Genomic DNA, 22,500 nt, shown 5'->3' with positions numbered 1-22,500 from the left:
GACAAATCTCCGTCCCAGTCTCAGGTCTTTTGCAGACTCCATCAGGTTTTCTTCCAGAATGGTCCTGTATTTGGCTCCATCCATCTTCCCATCAATTTTAACCATCTTCCCTGTCCCTGCTGAAGAAAAGCAGGCCCAAACCATGATGCTGCCACCACCATGTTTGACAGTGGGGATGGTGTGTTCAGGGTGATGAGCTGTGTTGCTTTTACGCCAAACATAACATTTTGCATTGTTGCCAAAAAGTTCAATTTTGGTTTCATCTGACCAGAGCACCTTCTTCCACATGTTTGGTGTGTCTCCCAGGTGGCTTGTGGCAAACTTTAAACAATACTTTTTATGGATATCTTTAAGAAATGGCTTTCTTCTTGCCACTCTTCCATAAAGGCCAGATTTGTGCAATATACGACTGATTGTTGTCCTATGGACAGGGTCTCCCACCTCAGCTGTAGATCTCTGCAGTTCATCCAGAGTGATCATGGGCTTCTTGGCTGCATCTCTGATCAGTCTTCTCCTTGTATGAGCTGAAAGAGGGACGGCCAGGTCTTGGTAGATTTGCAGTGGTCTGATACTCCTTCCATTTCAATATTATCGCTTGCACAGTGCTCCTTGGGATGTTTAAAGCTTGGGAAATCTTTTTGTATCCAAATCCGGCTTTAAACTTCTTCACAACAGTATCTCGGACCTGCCTGGTGTGTTCCTTGTTCTTCATGATGCTCTCTGCGCTTTTAACGGACCTCTGAGACTATCACAGTGCAGGTGCATTTATACGGCGACTTGATTACACACAGGTGGATTGTATTTATCATCAATAGTCATTTAGGTCAACATTGGATCATTCAGAGATCCTCACTGAACTTCTGGAGAGAGTTTGCTGCACTGAAAGTAAAGGGGCTGGATAATTTTGCACGCCCAATTTTTCAGTTTTTGATTTGTTAAAAAAGTTTGAAATATCCAATAAATGTCATTCCACTTCATGATTCTGTCCCACTTGTTGTTGATTCTTCACAAAAAAATACAGTTTTATATCTTTATGTTTGAAGCCTGAAATGTGGCAAAAGGTCGCAAAGTTCAAAGGGGTCGAATACTTTCGCAAGGCACTGTACCCTTGTTAAACCGACTTCGGCGATGTCATTTACAAAATAGCCTCCAATACCCTACTCAATAAATTGCATGCAGTCTATCACAGTGCTGTCTGTTTTGTCACCAAAGCCCCATATACTACCCACCACTGCCACTACCCACCACTGCGACCTGTACGCTCTCGTTGGCTGGCCCTCGCTTCATACTCGCCGCCAAACCCACAGGTCATCTACAAGACCCTGCTAGGTAAAGTCCTACCTTATCTCAGCTCGCTGGTCACCATAGCAGCACCCACCTGTAGCACACGCTCCAGCAGGTATATCTCTCTGGTCACCCCCAAAACCAATTCTTCCTTTGGCCGCCTCTCCTTCCAGTTCTCTGCTGCCAATGACTGGAACGAACTACAAAAATCTCTGAAACTGGAAACACTTATCTCCCTCACTAGCTTTAAGCACCAGCTGTCAGAGCAGCTCACAGATTACTGCACCTGTACATAGCCCATCTATAATTTAGCATTTATTTATATTTATTATTTAGTATTTATTTATTTATTTTGCTCCTTTGCACCCCATTATTTCTATCTCTACTTTGCACAATCTTCCACTGCTAATCAACCATTCCAGTGTTTTACTTGCTATATTGTATTTACTTCGCCACCATGGCCTTTTTTTGCCTTTACCTCCCTTATCTCACCTCACTTGCTCACATTGTATATAGACTTATTTTTCAACTGTATTATTGACTGTATGTTTGTTTTACTCCATGTGTAACTCTGTGTTGTTGTATGTGTCAAACTGCTTTGCTTTATCTTGGCCAGGTCGCAATTGTAAATGAGAACTTGTTCTCAACTTGCCTACCTGGTTAAATAAAGGTGAAATAAATAAAAAATTATAAATAAAATCAACAACATTGCATTCACTCCACATTACTGGCCTGTATGACGAAATGAAAAGAAGGAAAACTATGTAAAAAAAAATCCACTACAAATCATCCATTCTGTTTGCAACAAGGCCATTAAGGAATACTACAACACAGCAAGGACAATCACTTTTTGGCCTAAAGTAAAAACTGCAGGTTTGGGTCAAATCCAATACAACACAACCCAGAGTGAAACTCGCTGTATTTTAAAGTATTACGGTGGCAGCATCATGTTATGGGTATGCTTGTCATCGGCAGCGACTGTGGAGTTTGTCGGGATCAAAATAAATATGAAACGAGCCAAGCCCAGGTAGAAATGTAAAGGAAAACCAAAGCCTGGAATGTAGTTTTATTTTTCAGTGAGACAATTACACAAATTCACACCAGAAGGGCTTTCCCAAGATGTGTGGAGTGGTCCTGAGTGGTCCTGACTTAAATTTGCTTGAAAGTCAGAGACAATATTTGAATATTGCTGTCCGTTAGGGGCGGATTTGCCATCTGGTAATTCTGGCAAATGCCTGATGGGCTGGACCATTTTTTGTTGGGTGGGCTGATCGAAATTGACACAAAAACACACAAAAATATTTTGAATATATAAAAATAAAATGGGCCTGTTAAGATTTTTTTTAGCAATTTCTCTGTTATTCTAATCTATAATCTATGGGGCGGCAGGGTAGCCTAGTGGTTAAAGTGTTGGACTAGTAACCGAAAGGTTGCAAGTTCATATCCCGAGCTGACAAGGTACAAATCTGTCGTTCTGCCCCTGAACAGGCAGTTGTTCCTAGGCCGTCATTGAAAATAAGAATTTGTTCTTAACTGACTTGCCTAGTTAAATAAAGGTAAAATAAAATAAAAAATAATGAGCATTTGGCTGATCAGTGGGCAATGGCCGGCCTCCCTACCAAGAGGGCCCGGTTTTCTGATAGGCTGAACTCACATTCAAAGTCAAACCTGGCATCAGCAAAGAGACCTGCTCAGACTCTGTCATGAGTTAAGAAAGTCAAGATCATGGATTGTAAAAAGATCATGGATTGCCCATAAATGTAGAAAAAGCACATTATACATTGTCATCTCACTCAAAACTTCACATTTGTGGAGCTGCTAAACCATGATTTGGTCAAACAATGGTTTGATGATTTGGTTTGATGAGCCATTACAAAATGACATTTTGTGGAAAAACACTACTTTGGAAGCTTTGTCCCCTTGTCCCTGTCAAGGAGAGGAGGGTCTCAGCTTTCTGTGGGTATAATTTGTATTTCTCAACTCTCAATATTCAGCTCAATAACAATTACTTTACAACCAAGATATTTGATATGGCTTTGAGATATGGAGCGGTGCACACCCAGAAAGCGCACCGGCCAATGCGAGGGAATAGACCTATAGGTCTCATGGGTAGTAGCCTACAACTGCAACATTTGTTTAGGACATTACATTTACAGTTTGATGAATACATGGCTACTAGCCGCGGGTATTATAGTTAGAATGTTTTGAGTTTCCACTTCCTCAGGTGTTGCACCCCAAATGATTTAGCCTATGATATTAGTTAGAGCACATAAAGCTGTATGTAATGCAACTCTATTGAGCAAGACAGAAATCAGGAAATTCTGCAATCTTATTTTAGACAGTTAAATATGGCAACTATAGTGTAATTGTCAACCCAAAATTCATGGCTGTCTAGATTTGGTTGCACATCAAAATATCTTGAAGTATGCATTCCTGCCTGGATGTGTTAGATTAAAAAAAACACATTTCTTGGGTACCTCAGCAGTCAGTATTTATTATACTTTGTAATAAAGCAGTATGAATTACTTAATAAGATGATTAGGCCGTTTCACGATTTGTATTTATTATGGATCCCCATTAGCTGCTACCAAGGCAGCAGCTACTCTTCCTGGGGTCCAGCAAAATTAAGGCAGTTATATACAATTAAAAAAACATTTCATTACATTTCACAACAGATTTCATAACACGTTAAAGGTGGCGACTCACTCTACTCACACTCTACTACCACATATCTACAACACAAAATCCATGTGTACGTGTGTGTGTAGTGCGTATGTTGTCTGATGTGTGTTCATGTGGTTGTCTGTGCCTGTGTGTGTGTCTCTTCACAGTCCCCGCTGTTCCATAAGGTGTATTGTTCTGTTTTGTAAATCTGATTTTACTGCTTGCATGTTACTTGATGTGGAATAGAGTACTATGTAGTCATGGCTCTATGTAGTACTACTACATTTCATTTTTTTCCCGGTATCTATACTTTACTTTACTAGTTATATTTTTGACAACTTTTCAATTCACTACATTTTCCCTGAAACCCAAAAACGCATTACATTTTGAATGCTTAGCAGGACAATGATCCAATTCACACACTTATTGAAAGAACATCCCTGGTCCTCTCTACTGCCTCTGATCTGGCAGACTCACTAAACACACATGCATCATTTGTAAATCATGTCTGAGTGTTGAAGTGTGGCCCCTGGCTCTCTGTAAATAAATACAAAAACAAGAAAATTGTGCCATCTGGTTTGCTTAATATAAGGAATTTGAAATTATTTATACGTTTACTGTTGATAAGTAAGTATATTTTAGCAAGTACTTTTACCTTTGATACTTAAGTATATTTTAAACCAACTACTTTTAGACATTTACTCAAGGAGTGTTTTACTGGGTGACTTTCACTTTCACTTGAGTTATTTTCTATTAAGGTATCTTTGCTTTTACTCAAGTATGACAATTGGGTACTTTTTCCACCATGGTTGTCAGAGCTGTGTGATAGTAGTTCAAACAGACAGCTCTGTGAATTCAACATGTCAATACTTCTCACAAATACAAACATTGACAAAGTCAATCTTTGCTCTACTTTGAGCCAGGGGAGATTGACATATTATCAATGTTAGCTCTCTGTGTACATTTAGGGGTCAGCCGTGCTGCTCTGTTCTGGGCCGATTGTAATTGTAAAGTCCCTCTTTGTGGCTCCTTACCACACCACAATGTCCACATAATTCATTACAAGATTTAGTAGAGGTTTAGGGTTCAGTGAAGGATTTGTCCCAAATTCAATACTTTTCATTTTTGAAATATTCAGGACGAACTGATTTCTTGCCACCCAATCTGAAACTGACTGCAGCTCTTTGTTAAGTGGGTCCAACCACATAATGGGCTGGTGCCACCAACTATAAACGTTGGTGGCACCAGTGACACCAAGGAAAAATGTTCTTCTGGAACGCTGTAATAGTAATGTGGGCTGGTGTGCGCGGTGATGTGGGATGGTGTGGATAAAATGCAAGGGCCGAATGATTTTCCCCAGTCTGCCCCTGCTGCCTGTCAATGATTCCTAACCAAATTTACTGAGCTTGAGCAATTTTGACAAAAACAATGGGCATATGTTGCCCTGAGGGCTGGGTACATTTGGTAGGATACTATTATTGTAGAAAAGCTTCAACCAAGTATTAACTCTGGGGTGTGAAGACATAAGCTATCAAGACATCTTTGGGGGAACGTTCTATATTATACTTTCTCTTTGAAAATGCGGAGTAGGTTGTGTAGATCTTTAGGATTTGTATTCAAAAGGATTTTTATTCCTTTTGAGACAGCAAAATGTGAAGACTGTGGAAGGGGTGTGTAAACTCACTAGCCACTGAATATGTACACGCACACACACACACACACACACGCACACACACACACACACACACACACACACACACACACACACGCACACACACACACACACACACACACACACACACACACACACACACACACACACACACACACACACACACACACACACACACACACACACACACATGCACTTTTTCCTCTGTTCACTAGAGATACAGTAGCAGAACAGCAGAACAAAGGCTTGGTCGGCTAGGACCAGAGATGTGTTGATGTTTATGAAACATCAGGTCAGCGTTTCTGTCTCTGCTTTAGGGACAAGGCATTGATCTCCTCTCTATAAGCTGCTTACTGTCCAACATCATCCAACACGCCTCTAGCTTCTTCCACACGTTCTGCAGCTTACAGTACTGTGTATACTCATACATTTAGCTTTCCGGATGTACTGTTTTGTATCAAATTAACAGTGTTGTTCGTATGTTTATTTCTGCATGCATTTCTACATTTTGTCGTGTTGACTGTAGCAGCAGGATGACGGTGGTCCTGGCAGTCGCAAAAGGCAGCTAGCTGGTAGTGTGCTCCGCTCAAGTTGGATAGAGACACACACACATCCCGCTGCGCACACACTGGTTGAATCAACGTTGTTTCCACGTCATTTCAATAAAGTGACGTTGAACCCACGTGGAATAGACGTTCAAGTCTGTGCCCAGTGGGACTTGGGGCTGGTTTTTCGGCGTTTGCATAGAGTGCACCACCACAATACTCATAACTCGAGTGCGTGTATATAACATCATACTGTGTGTGTGCGAGTACAGTATATTACACTATACTCTGTCTATGTCTACCCCCTCCAGCCACAGCTGAACTACAACCCGTGGATGCTCCTCTACTTCATCTCCTTCCTGCTCATCGTCAGCTTCTTTGTGCTCAACATGTTCGTGGGCGTGGTGGTGGAGAACTTCCACAAGTGTCGGCGCAGCCAGGAGGCCGAGGAGGCCAAGCGCAGGGAGGAGAAGAGACTGAAACGGATGGAGAAAAAGAGACGGAGTAAGGAGAAGGAGCTGGCTGGTCGGTAGTCTTTCCACATCTTTCTGAGTCCTGCCTGGTTTGAGCTTGTTTTGGTTTGATTTGACCGAAGTCAACGGACGTAGAAGCGCGCTAGACCTGGAATAGTTGCTATTTTGCATTAATGTAGAAGTGCCTTTTCTTTTTAAATGGTTTTCCTCCCTGTAGTGTCCCCGCTAGATATCCTCTCTTTGTGTGGGGGTCAGTGGCCACCCATTCTGGTCCAGGAGAGCTACTGGGTGTGCAGGATTTGATTCTAGCCCAGCAATAATTGTAAAGCCTGGAATCAGGTGTGTTAGTGCTGGGCTGGAACAAAAGCCCACACACCCAGCCTCTCTCCAGGATCGGAGTTGTTGAGCGCTGGTCTAGTAAGAATAGACCCCCCCCCCCCCTTTCCCCTGCCTGGCCTATCGTAGAGGGTGTACTTAGGACCGTCCCCTTGGAGCATGCCCAGTGAGTACTGGTGGACGGGACTTGCATGGCGTGGTACTTTCAGAGTTAGAGGGAGGGGGGTGGGGTGAGGGCGAGGTTACATCCCCCCTATCTCCCCCTTCCCCCTCCTCTCCTGCATGTAGTTGTAGTACATCCGGAGGGGTAGGTAGAACTACAAACCAAACTAGGGAGTACCTAGATGCTGATCTATGGTTTCCTCTTTATGAAAAGGGTTAGGATCATACGAAGGTTAGCTGATCCTAGATCTTTGCCCGGCCGCCCCTCCAGCTGTACAAGAACGGGTTACCAGATGCCCGACTTCGCCTCTCTATAGTGATTCCACTGCCTTCTAACCCCAAACATTGGATATGAGAAATAGTGGTTATTTCAGTAGCCGTATTGGCTGTAGAGATACTTTTGGTGGATCAAAGTAAGATCATTTGGATTTTTTTTCATCGAATGTTGATGGTAGTTGACAGTGGGAATGCCTTCGGTAGCTGACAGTGGGAATCTCTTGAGAAATACAGATGGATATGGATTTTCTCTTGCAGATGTGGTGTGCCCAAAGTGCTCATGCACTCACACTCTCCCATGCTCTCACACCCTCTCACACACATACAGTCACTCAAACAGACCGAACACACACAGTCTCCCTCTCGCTCACTCTTTTACTTCCACCCTCTTGCCCTCACTCACACACCTGCGGCAGGTAGCCTAGTGTTTAAGCGTGTTGGGCCAGTTACCAAAAGGTTGCTGGTTCCAATCCCCGAGCCGGGAAGGTGGGAAAATATGCCTTTCTGCCCTTGAGCAAGGCAATTAACCCCTAACAACTGCTCCCAGGGTGCTGATGATGTCGATTAAGGCAGCCCCCTGCACCTCTCTGATTCAGAGGGGTTGGGTTAAATGCAGAAGACATATTTTGGTTGAATGCATTCAGTTCTACAACTGGCTAGGTATCCCCCTTTCCCCTTAAACCGGCCTGTACAAACCACTCTCAAATGCTTCCGAAACAAATAGAGAATGAACATGCCCTCCTCTATCCGTCTCTATAATTGTTCAAGGCCCCTCATGTCCATTGGTTTCTTTCTCCGTTTCATTTTTCTATAGATTATCTTTAGTTTATGGTTTATAGCCTTTCCTTTATCCGGTCTGTAACCTCAAGCTTGTTCTTTTTCTGTTGCTTGGAAACCATTTTGCGCACAACTGTAACTGAAGTTGTAGAATCATTTGACAGAGTAAGAGAATGGTTGATTATTAAAGGTATGTAGAGTAGAGGTATACCCCCTTGTGACTGGACAGGCTTCAGAATCTACACTCTGCTTCTCTGGATGGCACAAGAGTTTGTGAAGAGAAGGGAAACGTAAGTTGTTTTCTTCTGATGGGGAGATTGCTTTTTTTTTTTACTCCATCCGAGTGGCTCTATTTGTGTCGCAGTCATTTTTTGTTCATAGATCTTTGGGATTTTGGGGTTTGAATATCGGGGATTGACTGACTGTCTACAAAATCCCCAACTGAATCATCGAACCCTTATCAACTGTATCACGAGCTCACACTGGACTCAGAATAAGTGGAAAAGACTCACAGTAGGAACTAACCAGCCCACGTTGTCATCTTCATCCTTCTGCTCTTACTTCACCCCTATTTCTCCTTCTTACACTCTCTCTCCTTCGCCCATCCCTCGTTCCACACCTCTCTCTGACTAACCTGGTCTCGTTCTTCTAGATGTGTTGATGATTCCGGGGGTGAGTTGGGTCCTCTCTGAAGGCACACTGACAGGTACAGAGTTTCTAGCATGTTCTGTGTGTCCCCTACCATGGTGGTTCAGAAGTCAGGGTTCAACGTTCACGGGAGGTAGGGTCCCATCCCGCGCTCCCTACCCGTCCCCCTGCCTCTCTCTCATCCGACTCAGTCCGCTATAGACGTTTGTGGACATTTTCCTGTCGTGTGTTGTGGTTCCTTGTTCTTCACAGTGACCCACGATTCATCCACTATCCACAGCACTGTTTTTGTTACTGTACCACCAACTGTAGGTTGTCCACCCACGCTCATGCAGGAGTGTGTGTGTGTGTGTGTGCGTGTGCCTGCGTGCATGCGTGCGTGCGTGCGCATGTGTCACAGGCACCAGATGGTAGCAGGGTAGGCTGTGAAATATGCAGGAGCAACCCTCTGTCCTCAAACCCCAGAACTCTGTCTGTGTCACTGTGTCTGCTCGATGAGAGAGCAAGGTCCTCTCTATCTCTCTCTGTCTCTCGTTCTCTCCATCTCTCTCTCCCGCTCTCCTCCCCTTCTCTATTACCCCTTTTCCTGGTAAGGGAATGTAAGGACATGTTTGTGTATACAGTCATATCTCCACACACTGAATATTCACGCGTGGAGGAGATTCTTTTTCTATGACATGCGCCAGTGAGACAGACAGACGCGACAGCCCCACCCCAAATCTGTCCATCACAGCGTATTATTGTTTTACTGTATAATTGTATTAGGCAGGCCAGCGCTCAGAGGAGGTGTGTGTGTGTGTGTGTGTGTGTGTGTGTGTGTGTGTGTGTGTGTGTGTGTGTGTGTGTGTGTGTGTGTGTGTGTGTGTGTGTGTGTGTGTGTGCGTGCGTGCGTGCGTGCGTGCGTGCGTGCGTGCGTGCGTGTGTGTGTGTGTGTGAGTCTGTAGTTCTCTAACATGACAGAGAACTCTTAGCTGAGCAGGGGCAGTTCCCTCTTTTTGCACACAACTTTGGATGAAGGGAAGAGAAAATTATGGAGGGAGGAAAAGAAGGGAGGAGGGAATAAAGACAAGAGGGGAGGGGGAAATAAAGACAAGAGGGGAGGAGGAAATAAAGACAAGAGGGGAGGAGGAAATAAAGACAAGAGGGGAGGAGGAAATAAAGACAAGAGGGGAGGAGGAAATAAAGACAAGAGGGGAGGAGGAAATAAAGACAAGAGGGGAGGAGGAAATAAAGACAAGAGGGGAGGAGGAAATAAAGACAAGAGGGGAGGAGGAAATAAAGACAAGAGGGGAGGAGGAAATAAAGACAAGAGGGGAGGAGGAAATAAAGACAAGAGGGGAGGGGGAAATAAAGACAAGAGGGTAGGAGGAAATAAAGACAAGAGGGGAGGAGGAAATAAAGACAAGAGGGGAGGAGGAAATAAAGACAAGAGGGGAGGAGGAAATAAAAACAAGAGGGGAGGGGGAAATAAAGACAAGAGGGTAGGAGGAAATAAAGACAAGAGGGGAGGAGGAAATAAAGACAAGAGGGGAGGAGGAAATAAAGACAAGAGGGGAGGAGGAAATAAAGACAAGAGGGGAGGGGGAAATAAAGACAAGAGGGTAGGAGGAAATAAAGACAAGAGGGGAGGAGGAAATAAAGACAAGAGGGGAGGAGGAAATAAAGACAAGAGGGGAGGAGGAAATAAAGACAAGAGGGGAGGAGGAAATAAAGACAAGAGGGGAGGGGGAAATAAAGACAAGAGGGTAGGAGGAAATAAAGACAAGAGGGGAGGAGGAAATAAAGGGACAAATAATATGAAGGAATGAGAGTGGAGAGAAAGGGAGATGGATAGGGGTAAAGCACTGAATACGTAAGCATGCAGGAGAAGAGATGGATGTGAGAAGTAAGGAAGGGTGAGAGTAAAGGGGGATGGAGAATAGGAGGAAGAGAAGGGGAGATGATGAAGGGATGGGGTTGCCCCTCCTGCCAGTATGCCACCCTCTATTAGCTCTGGCTCACACACACACACACACACACACACACACACACACACACACACACACATTCCTGAGTGTGTTAGCTTTGGGCTGCTGTATGTGTAGTTTAGTTCAGTGGATCAAAGGTGCTGCTTAATCACGTCTCTCTGCTGGGGAAGACCAAGCCATCTGCTCCTGTTTCTATACCTTACCTAAACAACACACACACACACACACACACACACACACACACACACACACACACACACACACACACACACACACACACACACACACACACAGTTTCACAGTTATGTCCAGTACAGTCTCTGTCTAAAGGTATGTCTCACCCTCCTGGTGCTTGACTGTGCACTGTGATATTCTCCCCTAGGCAGCTAGTGGGTTGCCCTATAGGGAGAAAGAGCGATGGAAAGATGGAGAGAGGGAGATGAGATGGAGACAGAAGGAGAGAGATACTTGAAAGAGAAAGAGTGAGTGAGGAAGGAAGAAGTTGTCAGCGGGGTGCTGTCTGTAATGTGGCAGCCGGGCACGGTGTATTCTTTCTTTCCCCCACACACAGAGAGAGAGAGAGAGAGAGAGAGAGAGAGGAGAGAGTGCGAGAGAGGAGAGAGAAACAAAGACAAAGGGAAAACAGAGAAAATGTGAAAGAGAGAGAGAGAGAGAGAATGTAGCTCTGAGTGTTCTTTACATAGCTCAGCTCAGGGAGTGAATGTGTCACTGTAACAGATGGCCTCTAACTCTCCCAGGCTCACAGCCCAAAGAGATAAACGCTTTACTCAGACCTGCTCTGTGTGGGTCATGTCCCAGAAGATGGCTTTCCCTCTCTCTGTGTTTGTCTTCAAAAACTGGTACTAAAGTAGGATTTGGCCATTTTCTGTCCTAGCTAACAGCATCGCTTGCCTGTTGATTTATTGATGGCACAGCCTCTCGTGCTGTATCACTTAATCAGGTATTAATATACAATGTCCTACTTCAGCACACCTTTTACTAATAATTATGATAGGGTGTAAAAATAAATATACATACAGTGGGGAGAACAAGTATTTGATACACTGCCGATTTTGCAGGTTTTCCTACTTACAAAGCATGTAGAGGTCTGTAATTTTCATCATATGTACACTTCAACTGTGAGAGACGGAATCTAAAATCAAAAAAATCACATTGTATGATTTTTAAGTAAGTATTGCATTACATAAGTATTTGATACATCAGAAAACGTAATATTTGGTACAGAAACATTTGTTTGCAATTACAGAGATCATACATTTCCTGTAGTTCTTGACCAGGTTTGCACACACTGCAGCAGGGATTTTGGCCCACTCCTCCATACAGACCTTCTCCAGATCCTTCAGGTTTCGGGGCAATACGGACTTTCAGCTCCCTCCAAAGATTTTCTATTGGGTTCAGGTCTGGAGACTGGCTAGGCCACTCCAGGACCTTGAGATGCTTCTTACGGAGCCACTCCTTAGTTGCTAGCTGTGTGTTTCGGGTCGTTGTCATGCTGGAAGACCCAGCCATGACCCATCTTCAATGCTTTTACTGAGGGAAGGAGGTTGTTGGCCAAGATCTTGCGATACATGGCCCCATCCATCCTCCCCTCAATACGGTGCAGTCGTCCTGTCCCCTTTGCAGAAAAGCATCCCCAAAGAATGATGTTTCCACCTCCATGCTTCACGGTTGGGATGGTGTTCTGGGGTTGTACTCATCCTTCTTCTTCCTCCAAACACGGCGAGTGGAGTTCAGACCAAAAAGCTCTATTTTTGTCTCATCAGACCACATGACCGTCTCCCATTCCTCCTCTGGATCATCCAGACGGTCATTGGCAAACTTCAGACGGGCCTGGACATGCGCTGGCTTGAGCAGGGGGACCTTGCGTGCGCTGCAGGATTTTAATCCATGACGGTGTATTGTGTTACTAATGGTTTTCTTTGAGACTGTGGTCCCAGCTCTCTTCAGGTCATTGACCAGGTCCTGCCGTGTAGTTCTGGGCTGATCCCTCACCTTCCTCATGATCATTGATGCCCCACGAAGTGAGATCTTGCATGGAGCCCCAGACCGAGGGTGATTGACCGTCATCGTGAACTTCTTCCATTTTCTAATAATTGCGCCAACAATTGTTGCCTTCTCACCAAGCTGCTTGCCTATTGTCCTGTAGCCCATCCCAGCCTTGGGCAGGTCTACAATTTAACCCTGATGTCCTTACACAGCTCTCTGGTCTTGGCCATTGTGGAGAGGTTGGAGTCTGTTTGATTGAGTATGTGGACAGGTGTCTTTTATACAGGTAACAAGTTCAATCAGGTGCAGTTAATACAGGTAATGAGTGGAGAACAGGAGGGCTTCTTAAAGAAAATCTAACAGGTCTGTGAGAGCCGGAATTCTTACTGGATTCTAGGTGATCAAATACTTATACTTATACAATAAAATGCAAATTAATTACTTTAAAATCATACAATGTGATTTTCTGGATTTTTGTTTTAGATTCCGCCTCTCACAGTTGAAGTGTACCTATGATAAAAAATTACAGACCTCTACATGCTTTGTAAGTAGGAAAACCTGAAAAATCGGCAGTGTATCAAATACTTGTTCTCCCCACTTTACATGATGATAATGTAGAGAGTAATTGTATTGTAGCCCATTTAATTATTATGTTCACCTTCAGGGGGTGAAACAAGACTGTTTAACATGTTTTACCCCTAAACTATGATGTCAGCGACGCACTGAAAAGTAAATGGCTAGGACAAGAGTTTCAACTCCTCCCCCTGTCATCAATACTGACCAGTCACACGCACATTCACACACAGACACACAGACACACACACACCGCGGCAGCCAGCTCTATCTAGGTCAGTGCTAACAGAGATGGATCTAACGGAGGTTTTCTATCCGTCTTCTTCTCCCTCCTTTATATTCCCCTGATGTAGGAATGCGGTTAATAACACTAGACCATTAGAGAGATGGAAGGAGAGAGAGAGAGATAGAGGTTGAGAGAGAGAGTGCAAAAAAAATGATTGTAAGATGAGATGGACAGGACGTGAGGGGCGGGGCGGGGTAAGGTGGCGAGAGAGGGGGGAGAGATTGAAAGTGAGTGAGGGGCGGGCTAAAGGTAGGAAAGGCGGAGGGAGATAGGGAGAGCAAGAGAAGGGGGAGAAAGAGAGAGCGAGAAATAGAAGTGAGAGAAAGGGCTGGGTCCAATCTGTATCACAGAAGTATCGCGGAAGCTCCGCGTAAAAATGTAAAGGTAATTTCCGATTGAGCCGACATGTGCAGCGTTTACCGTGAATGCAGAGTCTCCGCGAACACGGGAAAGTTGCCTTTTAAATTTAAATCGAGCTATAACGTGGATCATCCCAAAGTGTAGACAGGTCCTCTTTGATAAGACCTGTGCCAGTTAGTGATTGAAACGTCCTCCTCTACAGATTCATTTTGTCAGGAAGTTCTCAGGATGTGGGTGGGGGATAAATGCTTCCTGCCACCGGCTAGGTGTTGGTAGCAGAGTTAAGTGTAGCGTTAGAGGAATTTAAATATTTAATCACTGTCATGAACTACGGTGTAGGTGTAACCCCACCCAATGCTCGCACCAATACACCTATTAGCCTAACATAACCAGACAGTTGTGCTTAGCATCAGTTACCTAGCCTAGATGAGTCCAGCCTAACTAGCTAATCAATATGCATCCCTGCAGTGGGCTGATGCCGTTAGGTGAATGATTCTGTAGCAGTAGAAGGTCCTTGTATTATAAGTAGTGCTATAGTGGGTTTTATGAAAGTGTGTGAGGGTATGAATGTTTCATGGTTGGAGGTGTAAGAATTAGTGCTTCTAAAGTGGGCTGGCACATTGCCTTTGAGCTCTGCTTAGGATGTGTTAGATAACCACAAGAGAGCCACTGAATGTAACTGGGTTAAGAAAAGGTGTGTGTGTGTGTGTGTGCATTATGTACTTGCGTGTGTAACCTATGGATCTGTGCGTGTGTGTTAGCAGGTGTGTGTGTCCTACAGCCCAAGCTAACAATGAAGGAGGCTGGTTAACATGTGGTGTACCAGCAGTCGGACAGATGTACTGCTACCCAGGTGGTAGATCAAGCCAACCAGAAAACTGGGGATTATTGGACAGTCAAAGACAGGCATGTGCCAGTGTTAGAATATTACATGATTAGAGTCGGGTAGGAAGATAGAGGTGATGTGGTGGTCCTTTAAAACAGCACTCCTCAATTGCTAATTCCTGGGTCTTGGCTAACGTAACTGCCACTTAGCTGAACACCATATTTAAAGGTACTTAAAGCGGCAATCAGCAGTTGAAACCAAGCCTTCTCTCTGGAAAAATGTAACCACTCTCAAATGTATATACAGCGCTATGGATGCGAGGACTGACCATCCATGATATCAAAAGGATAGTTTTAATTTACTTTGTTTACAAACAGTGGAGTAAAACAAGTGTATATTTTGGATTCTGGTGGGGTACGACAGTGGAACTAAGCTCAGGAGGCATTAATAAGTTCTTTTATTCAAGAATCAATGGGTACATATTGTTAATTTTTAAGTCCAAAAATGGATGTAGCCACTGCAGATGATTTAGCCTCGACTTTACCAGACTATGATACAGGGGTAATAGTTGTGTTTGAATTAGACTTGGACTTGGACTTTCCCATAGAGGATTGAAGGGCGGAAATGTGCTGTCTACTGTATTGCTGAAACGCTGATATCTCATTGGTCTGTTTCTTATATGCTTATATTCTCATTTGCCCATCATCACTCTCTCGCCCTGTTAACCCCGCCTTCCACTCACTGCTGTCCAATCGCCTGCCTTTGCCATTCCAGTCTCCATTCCAATTGGTCCATCCTGCTCAAGTCAGACTCAGAAAGAAGTGTGTGTCAGTCTACCATGTGTACCGGCACAACTCGTGTGTGTCTTTGTGTGTCTTTGTATGTGAGTGTGTGTTTGTCGTCGTGCATTTTTGCGTGTTTGTGTGCGTGTATGAATTACCATGCCCTGTCATTGTGAATGATGTCATGTTATTATTTCTCTTTCTTCTGGGCTCCTCAAACTGCTCTGTTGCTCCTCTTTTCTCACAATCCTCAACTTCTCTTTTCAGTTCCGTTTTTGTTTCTTCTTTTTGTCATTGGTGCTGAGCAGTGCATTTTGGGAAATCCAGCAGAATTTTTTCTGATTTACTTGTTTATTTTGTATCTAACCTTATGACTCAATGTTTGCTGGCTCTAAAATCATTAATACATTATTGAATTCAATGCAGTTTCACTTGACGTTAACCCCTTCCCCTTGATATGAGCTTGTGCTGTAATCTACCAGCACTACCTGTTGACCCAGCACACATTGATTCTTAATATGAACCAATCCATTGACCATAAAGGGCAGGCGTTTAAAATCAGCCACAACACCTACCAAGGTATAACCTTAATGATATTGGTACTGGGATTTTTTTTAAACTGTTTAACCACCACATCATCTTGACCTTTGACCTAAAACAGGAAATTATCCTGGCCGTTACATTGTGACTGATCTTACTGCCTCTGGCCTGTTCTTCCTTTCACAGACATTGTTTTACCATCCAAAGCTCAAAGACTATCCTCCTTTTCTCAAGCCCCCCTTCAATCATCTTTCTACCACAAGCCCAGTTTCACCTGACCAATCATCAAAAACATCACATGTGCATCGTAGAGATTTAAACCACATTTAAACAACTTTCACATCCCAATAGTACCAAGGTTACTCTAGAACAATCCATGATATGGTACCATCTACAGCTTGGTTGAAAATCAACATAGCACTCTATATGTCCTTTCACTGTATCCATCACATAGCTCCACTGTGTTATGAACCCACACACACACATCCAATCAATTCAAACCTACTTCAAGTCTATACACTGCATGTGCAAACCAACTCAACCAAAGCTATTTCATGTTCAAACCCATACACACACATTCAACCAAACCAAAGCTCCTTCATGTTCAAACCCATACACACACATTCAACCAAACCAAAGCTATTTCATGTTCAAACCCATACACACACATTCAACCAAACCAAAGCTCCTTCAAGTTCAAACCCATACACACACATTCAACCCAACCAAAGCTCCTTCAAGTTCAAACCCATACACACACATTCAACCAAACCAAAGCTCCTTCAAGTTCAAACCCATACACACACATTCAACCAAACCAAAGCTCCTTCAAGTTCAAACCCATACACACACATTCAACCCAACCAAAGCTCCTTCAAGTTCAAACCCATGCACACACATTCAACCCAACCAAAGCTTCTTCAAAGCCATAAACACACATCCAATTCAACCAGACCTTTCAAACCCATACACTATACATACATTCACTCCAATCCAATCAAAGCCCACTCACACTGTGACAGTAAACCCATCGTGCTGTGCTGTGGTGTATCCACTCCCTCGCCACATGCCCAGGGACTTCAGTGTGTCTGTATTTCCCAACCCGAGCCTCGTCTTCCTGAAGTTACTGAGTGTGACTCAGTCCAAAAATAACTCCTAGTTCCTCACCCTAACCTTTATACCCTCACTTTGTAGACTTCAAAGAATCAGGTGGGTATAGGTAATGTGGGGCAAGGGGTTAAGAGGTTGTTTTTGGACCAGGTTTTAGTATTGCTTTGGTGTTCTTTGCTAACTAACTGCTCCTTTCTTTTTCAGTCAGGTGATCTTTGACGCTTCACCAGTGCATTCGGCCAAAGGGGTCTTAGATCTTCAAGAGTAACATATCATCATGTGTCATATGTATGATATGTTACCTGAACCACATCATTCCCTCTTGAAGGGTTAAATTATAACTACCTTTTTGGGTAAATACTCACACAGGGCACCAACATGTTGGGTACTCAATTATCCTCACATGGGGCACCAACATGCAGGGTACTCAATAACCCTCACACGGGGCACCAACATGCAGGGTACACAATAATCTTCACACGAGGCAACACTGTGTGGGGTACTCAATTATCCTCACATGGGGCACCAACATGTAGGGTACTCAATAATCCTCACATGGGGCACCAACATGTAGAGTACTCAATAATCCTCACACGGGGCACCAACATGTAGGGTACTCAATAATTATCGCACAGGGCACCAATATGTAGGGTGCTCAATAATACTCACACGGGGCACCAACATGGACATTCTGTTTAACATGCTGCATGCTAGTCATACAGCAGCTCCTCTTATTCCAATTAGTGGACTACATAGGTCTAAGGCCCCTTAGGTTGATTGATGGGATGGGGGTCTGGTTGATGTTTATGTTATGTTTGTGAATGTAATGTTTCTATTTGTGTGAGCGAGAGAGAGAGAGAGAGAGAGAGAGGGGAGAAAAAGGGACAGAGAAAGATGACTGTACTGAAGTTTCTTCACACCTCACTTCTTCACTTTCATCTTGTCAAAGTTCTCTTTTCCCACAAGAGTAGACCTGAATATGCCCTCACATGCCCCACTGAGCACACAAACACACACAGGCACACTGTGCACATACAAACATACACGCACACACTTTTAAAAGTCTTTAAAGCTGATTTGGCAAAAGCTAATATGGTTGACTCATTGGTTTGGCATGATATCACAGTGTCAGTCTGTTCCAGTGAGTCTAAAGGCAGATCCATTCTCTGAGTGCTGCTCAGCTCTTTCTTCCTCTGGAAAGAGAGAGTGGGAGTGAGAGTTTGGGAGTAGTGGAGGTATAATTTGGCCCTCTCTACCCTCACCTCTCCTACCTCCCCGAGCGAGAGCTGGGCCTGAGCCATGGGGGAAAAGGTTCTACTCTCTTGTTTTCCCTGTCTCGCTCTCTTATTCTTCCTCTCCCTTTCTCAGTGCAGTACTTACACAGGGAAAGGTCCATCTCTCCCATTCTCTCTCTCCTTCTCCCTCTCTTCATGTAGCGTTTTAAACCTATGAGAGTTTTGCACTTCCAAAACTGCTTTAGCTTGCTTTTAAAAAACTCAGTCAGCCACTGAAATGTCTAATACATTATTTGGACAATCCTCTCAAGATACAGCAATGGATGCTCAATACACTATACTCACAGTTTCATTTATCGAGCCTCTAGTGAGGCCCATTATAATAAAGTGTTAGGCCCTGCAGCAAAACTGCAGAAGCTAAGCATTTTCCCAGGAAGTTTCACTGCCACAACATTTGCGCCATTGGGTTTACTGCCTATAATACATGCACTGCTATAATGTATAATGGGTCTGCATTTTGTACAATAAATGTACGATAAAGCAATAGCACAGGCAGACACCGGACGAGAGAGAGTCTCACACTCAAGTCGATTTATGATGAAGAGGACAGAGGAGAAGAGGTGAGAATGAACCATACAGTAAATACACGAACACATACACACACAAACACACATACACACGTACCCCGTCAGGAGTTTTAGCCAGCTGCCGCAGCAGCCTCCTGGGCTAATTGGCAAGAGGGAGAGTTGAACAGCACCTGGGGGAATCACGCTGTGTGTGTGTTTCCATTCTGGCCTGTCTCTGACTCCTCCTCCACTTCATATGTACTCTCTCTCTCTTTCACTGATGAAAGAGGGATGAGGACAGAGACTGATAGAGAGACTCTCTCATCCCCCATACTCCTCTTTCCTCTGTCCTTTATGGATGGATGGATAAAGAGAGGACAGATGAGAGAAACATGTGTGAAACTGTAAGTGAAATACTGAACTGTAAAATCAACTGTCCTTTTTGTTGTGTACAGTATGTCCCACTGGGCACACAGTGGTTGAATCAACGTTGTTTCTAGGGCCGGGACGATACCAGTATCGCGATTCTTGTTAGCGTCTTGGCATGGAAACAAAACCCAAAGCAGATTTAACTTCTTTAGGTTAACAGCCCTAATGTTGGAAGCAAACATCGTTACGTTGTCAACCAGAGTCACATTTATTTATTTTCCAAGCTATAGTGCACAATATTTTACATACAGATGTTTTTTAAAGGACCAAAGAGTATGGTATGCTTCGTGTTTGAATTTTTGCCATGGAAAAAGTATTGCAATACTGGTACTGTCCCGGCTCTAATTAGTTTCCATGTCATTTTAATTAAATGACATTGAACCAATGTGGAATAGACGTTGAATTGACATCTGTGCCCAGTAGGGTCTTTATGAGAGAGAAGGAGAGGAAGAGAAAGAGGTAGAGAAAAGATACAGCAAGAGTGAAAACACTAGAAAAAGCTGCATTGAAAGAGACAGCATAAATTAACCATTCACTACCCACTCCCTACAGCCTTAGAATGCACCAAAATAACCTCCCTCCTCCACAGCTACAGTCTCTTACACACACACACACGCACGCACGCACGCACACACACACACACACACACACACACACACACACACACACACCACTTTGGGCGGTGGCGATGCTGTTTATTTCCGTTCATGCTCTCTCAGAGGAGACTACATTTGAATAATTGTTGATCAGAGGAGAGCATCTCTGATTTGATTAGTCATGACTGGCAGCCACAGGGGACCCGGGCCCAGGAACACTGTGCTTCTCTCGCTTTCTCTTCCTCGTTTTCACTCATTCTCTCTTTCCAAGATCTCTGTCTTCCTGTACCTCTCTCCTCTCCTTTCCTCTCCTTGTATACCTCTCTTTCCATGTACCTTTGCTACTCTCTTCTCTCTCACTCCATCTGTCTTTCATTTGCGTCTCTTTATCTGCCTCTATATTCTGTAATTATGTGATATACTGTATGTCAGTATGGGTGTGTATGCTTTCCTTTAACTAACGCTATGATATCTCTTGAGACCTGCGGGCTGGCTTCTACATCTCGAAACCTTTCACCCAAAATGTCCAGTACACTACTCTCTATCTCACTCTATGACACCCCCCACCCCGCCTACCTCCCCGTCCTCCCCTCTCTTACTCCCCCCTTCCAACAGAAGCTCAGAGTAAGCCTTACTACTCGGATTACTCCCCCACTCGTCTCCTCATCCACAAGATGTGCACCTCCCAGTATCTGGACCTCTTCATTACCATTGTCATCGCACTCAATGTCATCACCATGGCGATGGAACACTACCAGCAGCCAAAGGTAGGACCTGCGCAATCATTGGGTTTGCAGTTTTAAGGTAGTGGATTTGAAGTCTGTTAGTTATCACCATGGCCCCTCAGAAAGCACAGACAAAGATTCCCATGACAACCTAGTTTGTATTCATTCCACATAGTCCAACATCATTACTCTGGGATTTGTAGTTTGTTTGCCTGCACAAACAGATTTGAGAAAAGTTATTTCAATTCTTCAGGGGATTTTTCTCCACATTACATAAAGTAATACAAAAAATTCATGAACTAAACTCCCACGTAAATTATGTCTCAATGAGTTGTCATTGTTTATTATCAGCCGAAAGGTGATTCGTGATGAAAACAGCTTGAGTTTTCCAATGAAATTACCATGTGTCCGGAAAGATTATGCATGAGATATAGATATAGAGAAAAGGAGAGACAGTAATAGAGAGAGATGAGGGTGGGGGGAGGGTGGGGGTGGGGGGGGATGCGGTACGGGTTGCCAGAAGAGAGCAGAGTCAGTAAATCCCTATATCTTCTCACAACATGCCTAATAGGAAAAGGTCACTTTTTACATTGAGATGGGTATCGTGAATTCCCCCAGGCTACATACAAGACACTTTTATACCGGCGGTCTTTTCAAAAACAAGCAGAGAGAAGGGAGAGAAGGGAGAGAGAGGGAGATGGTAGGGTGTTGAAAATGGCTGACTCTGGGGAAATGTTTGCTTTCAGAGAGTAAGACGTCAGAGAGAGACCAAATATACCGTAGCTATAACCTATGGAATACTGTACTACTAACCATGCCTCCCTCCCTCCCTCCAGGAGTTGGACGAGGCGCTGAAGATCTGTAACTACATCTTCACCATCGTCTTCGTCCTGGAGTCTGTCTTCAAGCTGGTGGCCTTTGGCTTCCGACGTTTCTTCAAGGACAGGTCAGAGGTCACACTTTGCCTCAGAGTAGGAGTGCTAATCTCAGATCAAATCTCGAGGCAAAACTGCCTCGTATATGGACATGAGGAGATGCTTTGTGAATATGGGCCAAGATACAGTGGGGCAAAAAAGTATTTAGTCAGCCACCAATTGTGCAAGTTCTCCCACTTAAAAAGATGAGAGAGGCCTGTAATTTTCATCATAGGTACACTTCAACAATGACAGACAAAATTAGAAAAACAAATCCAGAAAATCACATTGCAGGATTTTTTATGAATTTATTTGCAAATTATGGTGGAAAATAAGTATTTGGTCAATAACAAAAGTTTATCTATATACTTTGTTACATACCCTTTGTTGGCAATGACAGAGGTCAAACGTGTTCTGTAAGTCTTCACAAGGTTTTCACACACTGTTGCTGGTATTTTCGCCCATTCCTCCATGCAGATCTCCTCTAGAGCAGTGATGTTTTTTGACTTTCAACTCCCTCCAAAGATGTTCTATGGGGTTGAGATCTGGAGACTGGATAGGCCACTCCAGGACCATGAAACGCTTCTTACGAAGCCACTCCTTTGTTGCCCGGGCGGTGTGTTTGGGATCATTGTCATGCTGAAAGACCCAGCCACGTTTCATCTTCAATGCCCTTGCTGATGGAAGGAGGTTTTCACTCAAAATCTCCCGCTATATGGCCCCATTCATTCTTTCCTTTACAAGGAT

The 22,500-nt window shown here is 43.9% G+C and overlaps 1 protein-coding gene across 1 annotated transcript in view; it reads left to right on the top strand.

Moving 5' to 3' along the window:
- The window catches only part of LOC110498733 (calcium channel, voltage-dependent, T type, alpha 1G subunit), a 198,628-nt gene that overhangs the window by 157,521 nt on the left and 18,607 nt on the right, over positions 1–22,500 (top strand). Inside the window, exons 23-25 of the mRNA XM_036956460.1 lie at positions 6,477–6,690; positions 20,733–20,881; positions 21,676–21,785. Coding sequence (XP_036812355.1) covers positions 6,477–6,690; positions 20,733–20,881; positions 21,676–21,785 — 473 coding nt within the window. The remainder of the gene's footprint in view (positions 1–6,476; positions 6,691–20,732; positions 20,882–21,675; positions 21,786–22,500) is intronic.

The sequence above is a fragment of the Oncorhynchus mykiss genome, chromosome 20 (assembly GCF_013265735.2).
Source record: "Oncorhynchus mykiss isolate Arlee chromosome 20, USDA_OmykA_1.1, whole genome shotgun sequence".
NCBI classification, from domain to species: domain Eukaryota; kingdom Metazoa; phylum Chordata; class Actinopteri; order Salmoniformes; family Salmonidae; genus Oncorhynchus; species Oncorhynchus mykiss.
This window is presented reverse-complemented; position numbering and strand designations above follow the sequence as displayed.